Source organism: Tachyglossus aculeatus, chromosome 22 (genome assembly GCF_015852505.1).
Source record: "Tachyglossus aculeatus isolate mTacAcu1 chromosome 22, mTacAcu1.pri, whole genome shotgun sequence".
NCBI classification, from domain to species: Eukaryota; Metazoa; Chordata; class Mammalia; order Monotremata; family Tachyglossidae; genus Tachyglossus; species Tachyglossus aculeatus.
This window is the reverse complement of record NC_052087.1, coordinates 53,998,064-54,017,508: the sequence shown is the minus strand read 5'-3', so window position 1 is coordinate 54,017,508 and position 19,445 is coordinate 53,998,064. Positions and strand designations below refer to the sequence as shown.

The 19,445-nt window shown below is 47.3% G+C and overlaps 1 protein-coding gene across 1 annotated transcript in view; it reads right to left on the bottom strand.

The window, feature by feature from the left end:
• The window catches only part of TALDO1 (transaldolase 1), a 54,718-nt gene that overhangs the window by 13,350 nt on the left and 21,923 nt on the right, over positions 1-19,445 (bottom strand). The window contains exons 2-5 of the mRNA XM_038764333.1: positions 19,318-19,441; positions 16,329-16,436; positions 8,357-8,488; positions 3,824-3,999 (exon numbers count right to left, since the gene is read on the bottom strand). Of these exons, the coding sequence (XP_038620261.1) occupies positions 3,824-3,999; positions 8,357-8,488; positions 16,329-16,436; positions 19,318-19,441 (540 nt within the window). The remainder of the gene's footprint in view (positions 1-3,823; positions 4,000-8,356; positions 8,489-16,328; positions 16,437-19,317; positions 19,442-19,445) is intronic.

Below are 19,445 nucleotides of genomic sequence, written 5' to 3'. Positions count from 1 at the left end.
TCCCCATTTTACCTCCTTCCCCTCCCCACAGCACCTGTATATATGTATATACGTTTGTACGTATTTATTACTCTATTTTATTTGTACATATTTATTCTATTTATTTTATTTTGTTAATATGTTTTGTTTTATTCTCTGTCTCCCCCTTCTAGACTGTGAGCCCGCTGCTGAGTAGGGACCGTCTCTAGATGTTGCCAACTTGGACTTCTGAAGCACTTAGATACAGTGCTCTGCACACAGTAAGCGCTCAATAAATACGACTGAATGAATGAATGAATGAATGAAAGGGAACTGAGGCTCAGAGAATCAATCAATCAATCGTATTTATTGAGCGCTTGGGAAGTACACGTTGGCAACATATAGAGACGGTCCCTACCCAACAGTGGGCTCACAGTCTATTTGTTAAGTGCTTACTAGACTGTGAGCCCACTGTGGCTCAGTGGAAAGAGCCCGGGCTTTGGAGTCAAAGGTCATGGGTTCGAATCCCGGCTCCACCACATGTCAGCTGTGTGACCCTGGGCAAGTCACTTAACTTCTCTGAGCCCCAGTTCCCTCATCTGTCAAATGGGGATTAAGACTGTGAGCCCCACATGGGACAACCTAATCACCTTGTATCCCCCCAGCGCTTAGAACAGTGCTTGGCACATAGTAAGCGCTTAACAAATGCTGTCATTATTATTATTATTATATGTTGCCAACTTTTACTTCCCAAGCGCTTAGTACAGTGCTCTGCACACAGTAAGCGCTCAGTAAAGACAATTGATTGATTGATTGCGAAGAGAAGTGAAGTGACTGGCCTGAAGTCCCACAGCTGACAAGTAGCGGAGGCAGGATTAGAACCCATGACCTGGAACTCCCAAGCCCGGGCTCTTTCCACTCTGCTTCTCGAGAGAAGACCAGAGGCCAACTGCAAAACTTGGGTGGGCTCTGTTGAGGACGACAGTCAGCCCCGCGGCCCTCAGACCATCAAAGTGGGTTTCTCCGCCTTGGGGCCAGAACAGAGCGGGACTCAGAGAGGGTTGGCCTGGGCCCCTGTGGGACACAGCCAGTGTCCAACCTGATTAGCCTGAATCTACCCCGGCGCTTACTACAGTGGCAGGCACATAGTACGTGCTTAAAAAAGTACCGCTGTTATTATTATTATTAACTTCCCTGTGCCCTCTCTAGACTCTGAGCTCATCGTGGGCGGGAATCTCTCTTTTTGTTGTTACACTGTACTCCCCCAACTGCTTAGTACAGTAGTCTGCACATCATCATCATCATCATCATGTCGTATTTATTGAGCGCTTACTGTGTGCAGAGCACTGTACTAAGCGCTTGGGAAGTACAAATTGGCAACATATAGAGACAGTCTCTACCCAACAGTGGAGCACATAGTATGCGCTCCGTGGCTCCGTGGAAAGAGCACGGGGTTTGGGGTCGGAGGTCATGGGTTCAAATCCCAGATCCGCCAAGTTGTCAGCTCTGTGACTTTGGGCAAGTCACTTCACTTCTCTGGGCCTCAGTGACCTCCTCTGGAAAATGGGGATTAAGAGTGTGAGAACCCCCCTGGGACAACCTGATCATAGAACAGTGCTTTGCACATAGTAAGCGCTTAATAAATGCCATTATTATTATAATTATTAATAATAAATACAACTGACTGAATGAATGTGCCTCAGTTCTCTCATCTGTAAAATGGGGATGAAGACTGTGAGCCCCTTGTGGGACAGGGACTGTGTCCAACATGATTAGCTTGTGTCTACCCTAGCACTAATCAATCAATCAATCAATCGTATTTATTGAGCACTTACTTTGTGCAGAGCACTGTACTAAGCGCTTGGGAAGTACAAGTTGGCAAGTACAGTGCTTGGCACGTAGTAATAATAATAATAATAATGATAATGTTGGTATTTGTTAAGCGCTTACTATGTGCCAAGCACTGTCCTAAGTGCTGGGGCTTTCCGCTAAGCCCTGCTGCTTCTCTAAGCATTTAACAAATACCACTATCGCTATTAACTTCTCTGTGCCTCAGTTCCCTCATCTATAACATGAGGACGAAGAGACCGTGAACCCCACGTGGGCCAGGGGACTGGGGGAAGCAGCGTGGCTCAGTGGAAAGAGCCCGGGCTTTGGAGTCAGAGGTCATGGGTTCAAATCCCGACTCGGCCACTTGTCAGCTGTGTGACTTCGGGCAAGTCACTTCACTTCTCTGGGACTCATCTGTAAAATGGGGATGAAGACCGTGAGCCCCACGTGGGACCACCTGATCACCTTGTAGCCTCCCCAGCGCTTGGAACAGTGCTTTGCACATAGTAAGCGCTTAATAAAAGCCATCATTATTTATTTGTAGCGTGGCTCAGTGGAAAGAGCCCGGGCTTTGGAGTCAGAGGTTGTGGGTTCAACCCCAGCTCTGCCAATTGTCAGCTGTGTGACTTCGGGCAAGTCACTTCACTTCTCTGGGCCTCAGTTCTCTCATCTGTAAAATGGGGATTAATAATAATAATAATAATGACATTTATTAAGCGCTTACTATGTGCAAAGCCCTGTTCTAAGCGCTGGGGCAGATACAAGGTAATCAAGTTGTCCCACGTGGGGCTCACAGACTTAATCCCCACTTTACAGATGAGGGAACTGAGGCACAGAGAAGTCAAGTGACTTGCCCGAAGTCACACAGCTGACAAGTGGCGGAGCCGGGATTCAAACCCAGGACCCCTGACTCCAAAGCCCGGGCTCTTTCCACTGGGCCACGCTGCTTCTCTCTTGATTATTCTATTTATTTTATTTGGTTAATATGTTTTGTTTTGTTGTCTGTCTCCCCCTTCTAGATTGTGAGCCCACTGTTGGGTAGGGACCGTCTCTATATGTTGCGAACTTGTACTTCCCAAGTGCTTAGTACAGTGCTCTGCACACAGTAAGCACTCAATAAATATGATTGATTGATTAAGACTGTGAGCCCCACGTGGGATAACCTGATCACCCTGTATCCCCCAGCGCTTAGAACAGTGCTTTGCACGTAGTAAGTGCTTAACAAATACCATCGTCATCATTAGACGATCATCATCAACAGAAGCAGCGTGGCTCAGTGGGAAGAGCCCGGGCTTTGGAGCCAGAGGTCATGGGTTCGAATCCCGACTCCACCACATCATCATCATCAATCGTATTTATTGAGCGCTTACTGTGTGCAGAGCACTGTACTAAGCGCTTGGGAAGTACAAGTTGGCAACATCTCTGTCTCCCCCTTTAAGACTGTGAGCCCACTGTTGGGTAGAGACTGTCTCTAGATGTTGCCAATTTGTACTTCCCAAGCGCTTAGTCCAGTGCTCTGCACATAGTAAGCGCTCAATAAATATGACTGATGATGATGAGGATCTTGAGACAGTCCCTACTCAACAGTGGGCTCACAGTCTAAAAGGGGGAGACAGAGAACAAAACCAAACATACTAACGAAATAAAATAAATAGACTAGATATGGATAAGTAAAATAAATAATAAATCTGTACAAACATATATACATATATACAGGTGCTGTGGGGAAGGGAAGGACGTAAGATGGGGGATGGTCAGCTGTGTGACCTTGGGCAAGCCACTTAACTTCTCTGAGCCTCAGTTCCCTCACCTGTAAAATGGGGATTAAGACTGTGAGCCCCACGTGGGACAACTTGATCACCTTGTATCCCCCCCCCCAGCGCTTAGAACAGTGCTCTGCACATAGTAAGCGCTTAACAAATGCCATTATTAAATTAAATTATTAGTATTATCGTCTTGTCTCTACGTCAGCCCTCAGGACGTGCTCTGTAAATACCATTTTCCTTTCAGGGGGGCGCGGGGGGCGCGGACTCACCCGGGTCCTCTGAGGGCTCGTAGGACTTCTTGTCCGAGTTGGCCACGTGCCAGTCCAGGATGCGGCCGACGAAGGGCGAGATGAGGGTGACGCCCGCCTCGGCGCAGGCCACGGCCTGGGCGAAGGAGAACAGCAGGGTCATGTTGCAGTGGATGCCGTGCTCCTCCTCCAGGGTCCTGAAACAAACAGCGCGCCTCGCCGTCGGCCCGCCGGCCGGGACCGTCCCAACCCATCGCTGATGATAACCATTATAATCACGGCATTCGGTAGGCGCTCACTGTGTGCCAGCCACTGCGCCTGCTGACAGCTCAAGGCCCTGCTGAGAGCTCACCTCCTCCAGGAGGCCTTCCCAGACTGAGCCCCTTCCTTCCTCTCCCCCTCGTCCCCCTCTCCATCCCCCCCATCTTACCTCCTTCCCTTCCCCACAGCACCTGTATATATGTTTGTACAGATTTATTACTCTATTTCCTGCTGAGAGCTCACCTCCTCCAGGAGGCCTTCCCAGACTGAGCCCCTTCCTTCCTCTCCCCCTTGTCCCCCTCTCCATCCCCCCCGTCTTACCTCCTTCCCTTCCCCACAGCACCTGTATATATGTATATATGTTTGTACAGATTTATTACTCTATTTATTTTACTTGTACATATCTATTCTATTTATTTTATTTTGTTAATATGTTTGGTTTCATTCTCTGTCTCCCCCTTCTAGGCTGTGAGCCCACTGTTGGGTAGGGACTGCCTCTATATGTTGCCAGCTTGTACTTCCCAAGCACTTAGTACAGTGCTCTGCACACAGTAAGCACTCAATAAATACGATCGATTGACTGATTGATTGGAGTGTCTCACATAATAGACACAATCTCTGCCCTCAAAGAGCTGACAGTCTAGCAAAGGATAACTGGAAAGAGCCCGGGCTTGGGAGTCAGAGGACGTGGGTTCTAATCCTGGCTCCGCCACTTGTCCGCTGTGCAACCGTGGGCAAACCACTTCACTTCTCTGGACCTCAGTTACCTCATCTGTCAGATGGGGATGAAGACTGTGAGCCCCACGTGGGACAACCTGATCACCTTGTATCTCCCCCAGCGCTTAGAACAGTGCCTGGCACATAGGAAGCACTGAACAAACACCATCATGATTATCCCTTCTAGACCGTGAGCGCGTTGTGGGCAGGGATCGTCTCTGTTGCTGAATTGTATTTTCCCAAGCCCTTAGTACAGAGCTCCGCACACAGTAAGCGCTCAATAAATATGACTGAATGAATAATTAACTGAGGCCATTTCTCGAGGGGGAAAGTTTTTTGGCTACTGTGGTTTGCCCCACAGAGACGCCTAACAATACTCGGGGATGCAAATGGAAAACACTCATTTTCAGTGGAAATGGTATTTTTGTTTACGGACCCAAAGACTGGATTCCTATCCCAATCTCCCCAGGGTTACTATTCTAAAAAGCACACTTAGCCACTCTTTTTTTTAATCATCATCATCATCAATCGTATTTATTGAGTGCTTACTATGTGCAGAGCACTGTACTAAGCGCTTGGGAAGTACAAATTGGCAACATAATTTTAATGGTATTTGTTAAGCCCTCACTATGGGTCAAGCACAGTTCCACGCGCTGGATTAGCTCTGAGGTAATCAGGTTAAAAAGAGTCCCTGTCCCACATAATAATAGTAATGATGGCATTTATTAAGCGCTTACTATGTGCAAAGCACTGTCCTAAGCGCTGAGGAGGTTACAAGGTGATCAGGCTGTCCCACGGGGGGCGCACAGTCTTCATCCCCATTTTACATATGAGGGAACTGAGGCACAGAGAAGTGAAGTGACTTGCCCAAAGGCACACAGCTGACCGTTGGTGGAGCTGGGATTTGAACCCATGACTTCTTACTCCAAAGCCCGGGCTCTTTCCACTGAGCCACGCTGCTGTGGGTTTGCAGTCTAAAGAAGGAGGGAGAATGGGGATTGATCATCATCAATCGTATTTATTGAGCGCTTACTGTGTGCAGAGCACTGTACTAAGAGCTTGGGAAGTACAAGTTGGCAACACATAGAGACAGTCCCTACCCAACAGTGGGCTGATTCCCCATTTCTGGCAGATGAAGTGCGTTGTTCTACTTCAACCCAGCCCTCACATTTGGCTCCGCTAATGCCAATCTTCCCGCCATCCTGTCGGGTCGTCTATCTCGCCGCCGAACCCTCGCCCGCGACCCGCCTCTGGCCTGAAACGCCCTCCCTCCTCATAGCCGCCAATTAATTAATTAATTAACGACGGCATTTGTTAAGCGCTTACTACGTGCACAGCACTGTTCTAAGCGCTGGGGAGGTTACAGGGTGATCAGGCTGTCCCACGTGGGGCTCACAGTCTTAATCCTCATTTTACAGATGAGATAACTGAGGCTCAGAGAGGTTAAGTGACTTGCCCACAGCAGACATGTGGCGGAGCCGGGATTCGAACCCGTGACCTAACTCCCAAGCCCGTGCTCTTTCCACTGAGCCATGCTGCTTCTCTGCCAATGTCTCTCCCCTGCCCCTTCAAAGCCTTACTGAAGATCCATCTCCTCCAAGAGGCCTTCCCAGATTAAACCCCCTTTCCTCTTCCCCCTCTCCCTCCTCCATCGCCCGGACTTGCTCCCTTTATTCACCCCCCGTCCCAGCCCCACACCACTTATGGCCATACCGGCCATTAATAAAAATAAATGACAAATATTAATTCATCTATTTCTATTAACGTCTGTCTCCCCCTCTAGCCTGTCAGCTCGCTGTGGGCAGGAAATGTGTGTTTATTGTTTTGCTGTGGTCTCCCAAGGGCTTAGTAATAAATAATAAATAATGATGGTATTTGTTCAGCGCTATGTGCAAAGCACTGTTCGAATAATAATAATGATTGTGGTATTTGTTCAGCGCTTACTATGTGCAAAGCACTGTTCGAATAATAATAATGATTTTGGTATTTGTTAAGCGCTTACTATGTGCAAAGCACTGTTCGAATAATAATAATGATTTTGGTATTTGTTCAGCGCTTACTATGTGCAAAGCACTGTTCGAATAATAATAATGATTTTGGTATTTGTTAAGCGCTTACTATGGGCAAAGCACTGGTCGAATAGTTAAGCGCTTACTATGTACAAAGCATGGGGGGGGGGGGGATACAAGGTGATCAGATCGTCCCACGTGGGGCTCACAGTCTTATCCCCATTTTACAGATGAGGTAACCGAGGCACAGAGAAGTTAAGTGACTTGCCAAAGTCGCACAGCTGACAACTGGCGGAGCCGGGCTTTGAACCCATCATCATCATCATCATCATCAATCGTATTGAGCGCTTACTGTGTGCAGAGCACTGTACTAAGCGCTTGGGAAGTCCAAGTTGGCAACACATAGAGATGGTCCCTACCCCAACAGTGGGCTCACAGTCTAAAAGGGGGAGACAGACAACAAAACCAAACATACTAACAAAATAAGATAAATAGAATAGATATGTACAAGTAAAATAAATAAATAATCAATATGTACAAACATATATACATATATACAGGTGCTGTGGGGAAGGGAAGGAGGTAAGATGGGGGGATCATCAATTGTATTTATTGAGCGCTTACTATGTGCAGAGCACTGTACTAAGCGCTTGGGAAGTACAAATTGGCAACATCTAGAGACAGTCCCTACCCAACATTGGGCTCACAGTCTAAAAGGGGGAGACAGAGAACAAAACCAAACACACTAACAAAATAAAATAAATAGAATAGATATGTACAAGTAAAACAAATAAATAAATAAATAGAGTGATAAATATGTGCAAACATATATACATATATACAGGTGCTGTGGGGAAGGGAAGGAGGTAAGATGGGGGGGATGGACCCATGACCTCTGACTCCAAAGCCCGGACTCTTTCCACTGAGCCACGCTGCTTCACTGTGCTCCGCACGCAGTAAGCGCTCAGTAAATACGACTGACGGACTGAGACCCCTCTCCCAAAGCCACCTCAGTACATCATCATCATCATCAATCGTATTTATTGAGAGCTTACTATGTGCAGAGCACTGTACTAAGTGCTTGGGAAGTACAAATTGGCAACATCTAGAGACAGTCCCTCCCCAACATTGGGCTCACAGTCTAAAAGGGGGAGACAGAGAACAAAACCAAACACACTAACAAAATAAAATAAACAGAATAGATATGTACAAGTAAAATAAATAAATAAATAGAGTAATAAATATGTGCAAACATATATACATATATACAGGTGCTGTGGGGAAGGGAAGGAGGTAAGATGGGCCCATGACCTCTGACTCCAAAGGCCGGGCTCTTTCCACTGAGCCACGCTGCTTCACTGTGCTCCGTACGCAGTAAGCGCTCAGTAAATACGACTGATGGACTGAGACCCCTCTCCCAAAGCTACCTCAGTACAACAGCAACGGTGCTATAAATCCCGGACCCGTCTGACCCCCGTCCCCCGACCCCCTTGTCCGCGTGACTTGTTTTCTACCGGGGGGGGGAAGAGGGGCGCGGGGAACGACGACCGGACCGGATCCCACTCACTTCCCGGCCTGAATCCCTTCCCACGTGGACGACAGCTTGATGAGGATGCGGTCCTTGCCGATTCCCGCCTCCTTGTACAGGTCGATGAGGCGCCTGGCTCTCTTCACCATCTCATCCTTGTCGAAAGACAGCCTGGAAGGAGGAGAGTGACGCGGAGCGTGAGACTCCTTCGCGACCGCGAGAACGTGACAGACACAGAGTCACGGTCCATAATAATAATAACAATAATAATAATAATAATGATGGCATTTGTTAAGCGCTTACTGTGTGTCAAACACTGGGATGGTACTTCTTCAGCACTTCATCATCAATCGTATTTATTGAGCGCTTACTGTGTGCAGAGCACTGGACTAAGCGCTTGGGAAGTACAAGCTGGCAACACACAGAGGCGGTCCCTACCCAACAGTGGGCTCACAGTCTAGCCACTAGGCCATGCTGCTTGTCAATCAATCAATCAATCAATCATATTTATTGAGCGCTTACTGTGTGCAGAGCACTGGACTAAGCGCTTGGGAAGTCCAAGTTGGCAACACATAGAGACAGTCCCTACCCAACAGTGGGCTCACAGTCTAAAAGGGGGAGACAGAGAACAAAACCAAACATACTAACAAAATAAAATAAATAGAATAGATATGCACAATAAATAAATAGAGTAATAAATACGTACAAACATATATACATATCATCATCATCATCAATCGTATTTATTGAGCGCTTACTGTGTGCAGAGCACTGTACTAAGCGCTTGGGAAGTACAAGTTGGCAACATATAGAAACAGTCCCTACCCAACAGTGGGCTCACAGTCTAAAAGGGGGACACAGAGAACAAAACCAAACATACTAACAAAATAAAATAAATAGAATAGATATGTACAAGTAAAATAAATAAGTAGAGTAACAAATATGTACAAACATATATACATATATACAGGTGTTCTAAGCACTGTTCTAAGCGCTGAGGTAGATACAGGGTAATCAGGTTGTCCCATGTGGGTCTTACATTTTTAGTCCCCATTTTCCAGGTGAGGTAACTGAGGCCCAGAGAAGTGAAGTGACTCGCCCAAAGTCACACAGCTGACAGTTAGTGGAGCCGGGATTTGAACCCACGACCTCTGACTCCAAAGCCCGGGTATCACTTACTACGTGCCAAGCACTGTTCTAAGCATTTGCGGTAGATACATGCTTTGGTTTTTTTTTTAATGGCATTTGTGAAGCGCTTACTATGTGCCAAGCACTGTTCTAAGCGCTGGGGAGGAAACAAGGTGATCAGGTTGTCCCACAGTCTTAATCCCCATTTTACAGATGAGGCAACTGAGGCACAGAGAAGTTAAGCAACTTGCCCAAGGCCACACAGCTGACAATTGGCAGCGCCGGGATTTGAACCCATGACCCTGGACTCCCAAGCCCGGGCTCTTTCCATTGAGCCACGCTGCTCATCAGGTCGGACGCAGTTGCTGCCCCATGTGGGGCTCACAATCTCAACTGCCATTTTATAGAAAGTAATAATAATAATGAAGGTATTTGTTGAGTGCTCACTATGTGCCAAACACTGTTCTAAGCACTGGGATAGATACAAGGTTATCGGATCGTCCCGTGTGGGGCTCACAGACTTCACCTCCATTTTACAGATGAGGTCACTGAGGCACAGAGAAGTAAAGTGACTTGCCCAAAGTCACACAGCTGACAAGTGGCGGAGCCGGGATGTAAATGAGGCCTAGAGAATAATAATGATGTTGATGATGGTGTTTGTTAAGCGCTTACTCTGTGCCAGGCACTTTACTAAGTGCCGGGGTGAACATAAGCAAATCAAGTTGATTGATTTATGTTTGTACATATTTGTCACTCTATTTATTTATTTATTTATTTTACTTGTACATATCTATTCTATTTATTTTATTTTGTTAGTATGTTTGGTTTTGTTCTCTGTCTCCCCCTTATAGACTGTGAGCCCACTGTTGGGTAGGGACCGTCTCTAGATGTTGCCAACTTGGACTTCCCAAGCGCTTAGTACAGTGCTCTGTACACAGTAAGCGCTCAATAAATACGATTGACTGATATGTTTGTACATATTTATTACTCTATTTTACTTGTACATATCTATTCTATTTATTTTATTTTGTTAGTATGTTTGGTTTTGTTCTCTGTCTCCCCCTTTTAGACTGTGAGCCCAATGTTGGGTAGGGATTGTCTCTAGATGTTGCCAACTTGGACTTCCCAAGCGCTTAGTACAGTGCGCTGCACACAGTAAGCGCTCAATAAATACGATTGATGATGATGATGATGAAGTCTGACACTTGATTTCAAGGCCCTACAGAGAGCTCATCTCCTCCAGGAGGCCTTCCCAGACTGAGCCCCCTCCTTCCTCTCCCCCTTGTCCCCCTCTCCATCCCATCTTACCTCCTTCCCTTCCCCACAGCACCTGTATATATGTATATGTTTGTACATATTTATTACTCTATTCATTTATTTATTTTACCTGTACATATCTATTCTATTTATTTTATTTTGTTAATATGTTTTGTTTTGTTCTCTGTCTCCCCCTTCTAGACTGTGAGCCCACTGTTGGGTAGGGACCGTCTCTAAATGTTGCCAACTTGTACTTCCCAAGCTCTTAGTCCAGTGCTCTGCACACAGTAAGCGCTCAATAAATACAATTGATGATGATTAGCCTCTGGACTGGAAGTTTGTTGTGGGCAGGGGCTATGTCTGTGCCCCCTTCTAGACTGTGAGCCCACTGTTGGGTAGGGACCGTCTCTCGATGTTGCCCACTTGGACTTCCCAAGCGCTTAGTACAGTGCTCTGCACACAGTAAGCGCTCAATAAATACAACTGAATGAATGAATGAATGAATGAATGAAACCTGATGCTCCAGTGCACCTGTATATATGTATATATGTTTGTAAATATTTATTACTCTTGACTGTGAGCCCACTGTTGGGTAGGGACCGTCTCTATACGTTGCCAACTTGTACTTCCCAAGCGCTTAGTCCAGTGCTCTGCACACAGTAAGCGCTCAATAAATACGATAGACTGATTGATTGACACAGACCCTATCGTGTGTGGGGCTCACAGTCTCAATCTCCATTTTACAGACGAGGTAACCGAGGGCCAGAGAAGAGAAGTGAGTGGCCCAAGGTCACACAGCAGGCAGGTGGCGGAGCCAGGATTAGAATCCATGACCTTCTGACTGCCAGCCCCGTGCTCTATCCACTGGGCAACGCTGCTTCTTGACCGCGGGAAGGTGAGCCCGTTGGAGCCGCGGTCCACGGTCCGTTAAGCGCTTAGTACAGTGCTCTGCACATAGTAAGCACTCAATAAATACGATTGATTGATTACTGTGTGCAGAACGTTGGGAAAGGATACACGCAGGCCGCGCGGCCCGAGGAGGGGGGATCACCGCTAATCCCCGGGAGTTAATGACTGTTTTGGTTAAGCGCTCACCCTGGGCAAAGCATTCATTCATTCATTCAATCGCATTTATTCATTCAATCGTATTTATTGAGCGCTTACTGTGTGCAGGGCACTGTACTAAGCGCTTGGGAAGTACAAGTTGGCACATAGTAAGTGCCTAAATACCATCATCAACATCATGAGAGAGATGAGAAGCAGCGTGGCTCAGTGGAAACAGCACGGGAACCAGAAAAACAAGAGAGTCACAAGGCAGGGTGGGAATCTGGAGAAACCATGTCTAACCGGGAGAACAGAGCTTGGTACGTTCATTCATTCATTCAATCGTATTTATTGAGCGCTTACTGTGTGCAGAGCACTGTACTAAGCGCTTGGGAAGTACAAGAGAAAAGAGAAGCAGCGTGCCTCAGTGGAAAGAGCCCGGGCTTTGGAGTCAAAGGTCAGGGGTTCAAACCCCGGCCCTGCCACTTGTCATCTGTGTGACTTTAGGCAAGTCACTTCCCTTCTCTGTGCCTCAGTTCCCTCATCTGTAAAATGGGGATTAAGACTGTGAGCCCCCTGTGGGACAACCCGATCACCTTGTAACCTCCCCAGTGCTTTGCACATAGTAAGCGCTTAATAAATGCCATCATCATTCTTACTATAGGAGAAGCAGCGTGGCTCAGTGGAAAGAGCTTGGGCTTTGGAGTCAGAGGTCATGGGTTCATATCCCAGCTCCACCAATTGTCAGCTGTGTGACTTGGGCAAGTCACTTCACTTCTCTGGGCCTCAGTTGCCTCATCTGTAAAATGGGGATTAAGACTGTGAGCCCCATGTGGGACAACCTGATCACTTTGTATCCTCCCCAGCGCTTAGAACAGTGCTTTGCACATAGTAAGCGTTTAATAAATGTCATTATTATTATTATTATTATTATATAGAGACGGTCCCTACCCAACAGTGGGCTCACAGTCTAGAAGGGGGAGACAGAGAACAAAACAAAACATATTCACAAAATAAAATAAATAGAATAAACAGAGGAGCTCTGGGGCAGGACAGACCTGGTCGGGGATCCCCTCATGGGGTTCAGGGTGTTCAGGCTCTCTCATTCAGCCCTCACATCCGAGCCGTCACCAAAACCTGCCGGTCTCAGCTCCGCAACATTGCCAAGATCCGCCCTTTCCTCTCCATCCACACCGCTACCCTGCTCATTCAAGCTCTCATCCTATCCCGTCTGGACTACTGCACCAGCCTTCTCTCTGATCTCCCATCCTCGTGTCTCTCTCCACTTCAATCCATACTTCATGCTGCTGCCCGGATTATCTTTGTTCAGAAACGCTCTGGACATATTACTCCCCTCCTGAAAAACCTCCAATGGCTACCGATCAATCTGCGCATCAGGCAGAAACTCCTCCCCCTGGGCTTCCAGGCTGTCCATCCATCCATCCATCCCCTGGCCCCCTCCTACCTCACCTCCCTTCTGTCCTTCTCCAGCCCAGCCCGCACCCTCCGCTCCTCCGCCGCTAATCTCCTCACCGTACCTTGCTCTCGCCTGTCCCACCATCGACCCCCGGCCCACGTCATCCCCAGGGCCTGGAATGCCCCCAATCCCTCTGCCCATCCGCCAAGCTCGCTCTCTTCCTCCCTTCAAGGCCCTACTGAGAGCTCACCTCCTCCAGGAGGCCTTCCCAGACTGAGCCCCTTCCTTCCTCTCCCCCTCGTCCCCCTCTCCATCCCTCCCATCCTACCTCCTTCCCTTCCCCACAGCACCTGTATATATGTATATATTTTTGTACATATTTATTATTCTATTTATTTATTTTACTTGCACATATCTATTCTATTTATTTTATTTTGTTAGTATGTTTGGTTTTGTTCTCTGTCTCCCCCTTCTAGACTGTGAGCCCACTGTTGGGTAGGGACTGTCTCTATATGTTGCCAATTTGTACTTCCCAAGTGCTTAGTACAGTGCTCTGCACACAGTAAGCGCTCAATAAATACGATTGATGATGATGATGATGAGAAGAGGAGCCGGAGGGTGTGGGGGCAGGCAACCACTCAGCTCCCATCACGCCAAAGCCGGTCTAGCCAAGCTCCTCGGCAGCCGCACCACAATTAGCCGATTCCGGTGGCCACTCGGGTCCCGTGACCAGGACGCCTCCCTAGTAGCCGGAGCCAGGCCCTGGGAGTCAGGAGGACCTGAGTTCTAATCCTGCTTCGGCCACCTGTCTGCTGGGTGACCTTTGGCAAGTCACTTCACTTCTCTGGGCCCCCATTACCCCATAGAGAAGCAGCGTGGCTCAGTGGAAAGAGCACGGGCTTTGGAGTCAGAGGTCAGGGGTTCGAATCCCGGCTCCGCCAAATGTCTGCTGTGTGACCTTGGGCAAGTCACTTAACTTCTCTGAGCCTCAGTTACCTCATCTGTAAAATGGGGATTGACTGTGAGCCCCACGTGGGACAACTTAATCACCTTGTACCCTCCCCAGCGCTTAGAACAGTGCTTTGCACATAGTAAGCGCTTAACAAATGCCATCATTATTATTATTATTATTATTACCCCATCTGGAAAATTTCATTCATTCATTCGTATTTATTGAGCGCTTACTGCGTGCAGAGCACTGTACTAAGCGCTTGGGAAGTACAGTGGGAAAATGGGGATCAATAATAGTGATGATGATTAAGGTATTTGTTAAGCGCTCACTATGTGCCGAGTACTGTTCATTCATTCAATCATATTTATTGAGCGCTTACTGCGTGCAGAGCACTGTACTATGCGCTTGGGAAGTACAGTGGGAAAATGGGGATCAATAATAGTGATGATGATTAAGGTATTTCTTAAGCGCTCACTATGTGCCGAGTACTGTTCATTCATTCATTCAGTCATATTTATTGAGCGCTTACTGTGTGCAGAGCACTGAACTAAGTGCTTGGGAAGTCCAAGTTGGCAACATATAGAGATGGTCCCTACCCAACAGTGGGCTCACAGTCTAGAAGGGGAAGACAGAGAACAAAACAAAACATATTAAAGTAACTGTGAGCCCACTGTTGGGTAGGGACTGTCTCTATGTGTTGCCGACTTGTACTTCCCAAGCGCTTAGTACAGTGCTCTGCACACAGTAAGCGCTCAATAAATATGATTGATTGATATTAACAAAATAAAATAAATAAATACGTACAAATAGAATAGAGTAATAAATATGTACAAACATATATACATATATACAGGTGCTGTGGGGAGGGGAAGGAGGTAAAATGGGGATGAAGACTGTGAGCCCTCCATGGGACAACCTGATCACCTTGCAACCTCTCCAGCACTTAGAACTGTGCTTTGCACATAGTAAGCGCTCAATATATGCCAGTATTATTATTACAAGGTAATTAGGTTGGACACAGTCCCTGCCCACCTGAGGCTCACACTCAATCCCCATTTTACAGATGAGGTAACTGAGGCACAGAGAATAATAATAATAATCCTACTATGAAAATAAGTGACTTGCCCGAGGTTACACAGCAGACAAGTGGCAGAGCTGGGATTAGAACCCACAACCCCTGACTCCCAAGCCCGGGGTCTTGCCACTAGGCCATGAAGATTGTGAGCCCCAGGTGGGACAGGGACCGTGTCCACCCTGATTACGTTGTTTCTACCCCAGCCCTTGACTCATAGTAAGCGCTTAACAAATACCATTATAATTAGTATTATATTAGTATTATACGGCCCACCCCGTTCCTCCCTTCAAGGCCCTGCTGAGAGCTCACCTCCTCCAGGAGGCCTTCCCACACTGAGCCCCCTCCTTCCTCTCCATCCCCCCCCATCTTACCTCCTTCCCTTCCCCACAGCACCTGTATATATGTATGTACATATTTATTACTCTATTTATTTATTTTACTTGTACATATCTATTCTATTTATTTTATTTTGTTAGTATGTTTGGTTTTGTTCTCTGTCTCCCCCTTTTAGACTGTGAGCCCACTGCTGGGTAGGGACTGTCTCTCTATGTTGCCAACTTGTACTTCCAAGCTCTTAGTACAGTGCTCTGCACACAGTAAGCGCTCAATAAATACAATTGATGATGATGATATCTATTCTATTTATTTTATTTTTTTAATATGTTTGGTTTTGTTCTCTGTCTCCCCCTTCTAGACTGTGAGCCCACTGTTGGGTGGGGACTGTCTCTATATATTGCCAACTTGTACTTCCCAAGTGCTTAGTACCGTGCTCTGCACACAGTAAGTGCTCAATAAATATGATTGATTGATTGATTAATTCAGCTGAGGCAGATTTTCTCCCCAAAAAACATTAGAGCCAGTTTAGCCAGCAGGCCTTCAGACTCCCACCCGCCTTATGTTTTAAGTGGGTCAGCAAATGGGGTTAGCGAAAGTGAACAACAAGAGAGCCTTTCTCTCTCTCTTTCTCTCTCACACTCAACTAGATCAAAGAAAACCCAGAGGGAGAAGGGGAGAAATCCCGAGCAGCGGAATGAACACGCCGATTCTGCAGCCGATTCCGTTCCGTTATGGAAATCGCCGGTGCGCTCTCTGAATTCCCAACGTCCAGGCTCGGCCCGGGAACGGACTGACTCCGTACCTTGCGTCTACTTCTGTGGACACCCGCCCGGGGATCTTCTTCAGGATTTCGGCTCCGAATAGTACGAAAAGCTTGTCGCTGGCATTCTTGATCTGTTCCTCTTGAGATCTGAAATCCCCCCAAAAAACATGCGTGTCAGGACCAAGGGCATACTCACAGGGGGAAGAGACTCTTGCAACTGCAAGACAATTAAGACAAGGTTCTCGGTCTCTTCTTCATTGCTAATAATAAAAATAATAATAAACAACAATAACGGTATTTGTTAAGCCCTGCTACGTGACAAGCACAATTCTAAGAGCTGGAATGGACACAAGATAATGAGTCTGGACACAGTCCCTGCCCTACGTGGGGCTCACAGTCTAAGTAGGAGGGAGTAGGATTTAATCTCGCCTATCTTGCTGCCGACCCCTGGCCCCCGTCCTGCCTCCGGCGAGGAACGTCCTCCCTCCTCAAATCCCACAGACAATGACTCTCCCCCCATTCAGAGCTTTATCAAAAGCCCGTCTCCTCCAAGAGGCCTTCCCTGACTAAGCGCCCCTTTCTTCTTCTCCCACTCCCTTCTGCGTCACCCTGACTCGCTCCCTTTTTCTCCCCCGCCCCACGCTACTCACATCCACATCTGTCATTTATTTCTATTAATGTCTGTCTCCCCCCACCTAGGCTGTGAGCTCGTTGTGGGCAGGGAATCTGTCAGTTTACTGTTGGTCCTCTCCCAAGCACTTCATACCCTACTCTGCACACAGCAAGAGCTCAATAAATACGACTGAATGAATTTAATCCCCCTTTTGCAGATGAGGGAACCGAGGTTCAGAGATGTGAAGTGACTTGCCCAAGGTCACGCAGCAGACCGGTGGTGGAGCCAGGTTTAGAACCTAGGTCCTCTGATTCCCAGGCGCAGGCTCTAGCCACTAAGCCATGCTGCTTCCCTATGTAACTGAAGTCAGGCCTCACTGGAAGACGCTCAGTACAGCGTTCTGCACACAGTAAGCGCTCAATAAATACGACTGAATGAAGACGCCTGACCTTCAGCAAGGAGATGAGCCTCTAGACCGCAGGCTTGTTGTGGACAGCGAATGTGTCTGTCTGTTGTTGTACTGTACGCTCCCAGAGTACAGCGCTTTTCACACAATAAGCGCTCAATAAATACGACTCAATGAATGACTGAGCTCTGTCGTGCGAGCACGAGTGAGGGTCTCCTCCCCGCTGCCCGCTGAGGAGAGGGAAATCTGGGTGTCCGTGTCCAATCCACGGTTGCCAGGCTGGATGGAGGGAAGCAGTGTGGCCTCGTGGAACGAGCCCGGGCTTGGAAGTCGGAGGATCCGGCCTCTAATTCTGGCTCTGCCACTCGCCTTCTGTGTGACCTCAGGGGAGTCACTTCACTTCTCTGTGCCTCAATTACCTCTTCAACAAAATGGGGATTAAATCCTCCCCTCTAGACTGTGAACTTGCGGTGGGCGGGGAACCTGTCTCCCAATTCTGTTCTACTGAACTCTCCCAAGTGCTTAGTACAGTGCTCTGCACACAGTAAGCGCTCATCAAATAGGACCGATCCTTCCTTCTGATTTAGACTTGTGGGACAGGGGTTGTGGCCAACCTGATTATCTTGTATCTTACCAGAGTGCTTAGTATAGTGCCTAGCACAAGGTAAATGCTTAACAGTATGGGCTTAACAAATGCCATTATTATTATTAAGTCACTTAACTTCTCTGTGCCTTAGTTACCTCATCTGTAAAATGGGGATTAAAACAGTGAGCCCCCGCGGGACAACCTGATCACCTTGTAACCTCCTCAGCGCTTAGAACAGTGCTTTGCACGTAGTAAGCGCTTAACAAATACCATTATTATTATTATTATTATTAACAAGTATCATTTAAAAAACAAAGAGGTGGGCAGGGCAGTTGAAAAGCCAGTCAACGTTGTCTTGTTGATAAAAAGTACATAATCTTGATAGGTGGAGCTTGTGAGAATTGTATTTTTTTTCCACTGCCTCCTGAGAAATGTAAGTCCTATGCCCCTTCCATTTTTTTCTTCTTTTTAATGTAATAATTGTGGCATTTGTTAAGCGCTTACCATGTGCCAGGCACTGTTCTAAGCGCTGGGGTTAGATACAAGCAAATCAGGTTGGAAACAGTCCCCCATGGAGCTCACAGCCTTCATCCCCATTTTTCAGATGAGGGAACTGAGGCCCAGAGAAGTGAACTGAAGAGAAGCAGCGTGGCTAACTGGTTAGAGCCCGGCCCTGGGACAACCTGATCACCTTGTAACCTCCTCAGCGTTTAGAACAGTGCTTTGCACATAGTAAGCGCTTAACAAATACGATTACTATTATTATTATTAACAAGTATCATTTAAAAAACAAAGAGGTGGGCAGGGCAGTTGAAAAGCCAGTCAACGTTTTCTTGTTGATAAAAAGTACATAATCTTGATAGGTGGAGCTTGTGAGAATTGTATTTTTTTCCACTGCCTCCTGAGAAACGTAAGTCCTATGCCCCTTCCATTTTTTTCTTCTTTTTAATATAATAATTGTGGCATTTGTTAAGCGCTTACCATGTGCCGGGCACTGTTCTAAGCGCTGGGGTTAGATACAAGCAAATCGGGTTGGAAACAGTCCCCCATGGAGCTCACAGCCTTCATCCCCATTTTCCAGATGAGGGAACTGAGGCCCAGAGAAGTGAACTGAAGAGAAGCAGCGTGGCTAACTGGTTAGAGCCCGGCCCCGGGAGTCCAAAGGACCTGGGTCTAATCCTGGCTCCGCCACACGTCTGCTGTGTGACTTTGGACAGATCTCTTCACTTCTCTGGGCCTCTGTTCGCTCAGCTGGAGAATGGGGATGAAGACTGTGAGCTCCCTGTGGGACAGGGAATGTGTCCAACCTAATTACCTTACGTCTACCCCAGCACTTAATACAGTGCCTGGCACATAGTAAGCACTTAACAAATACCATAATTACTGTTATTATTATTAGGCCCCACTGTGCCGGCAGACTTACCCCCCCAGCTTCTTCCCATAGTCCATCGCGTCGTCCACGAGTTTCTGGTAGGCGGGCATCTGGGCAGCGGCCAGTATGAGGGATGGGTTTGTGGTGGCATCCTGGGGCTTGTACTCTTCGATGGCTGC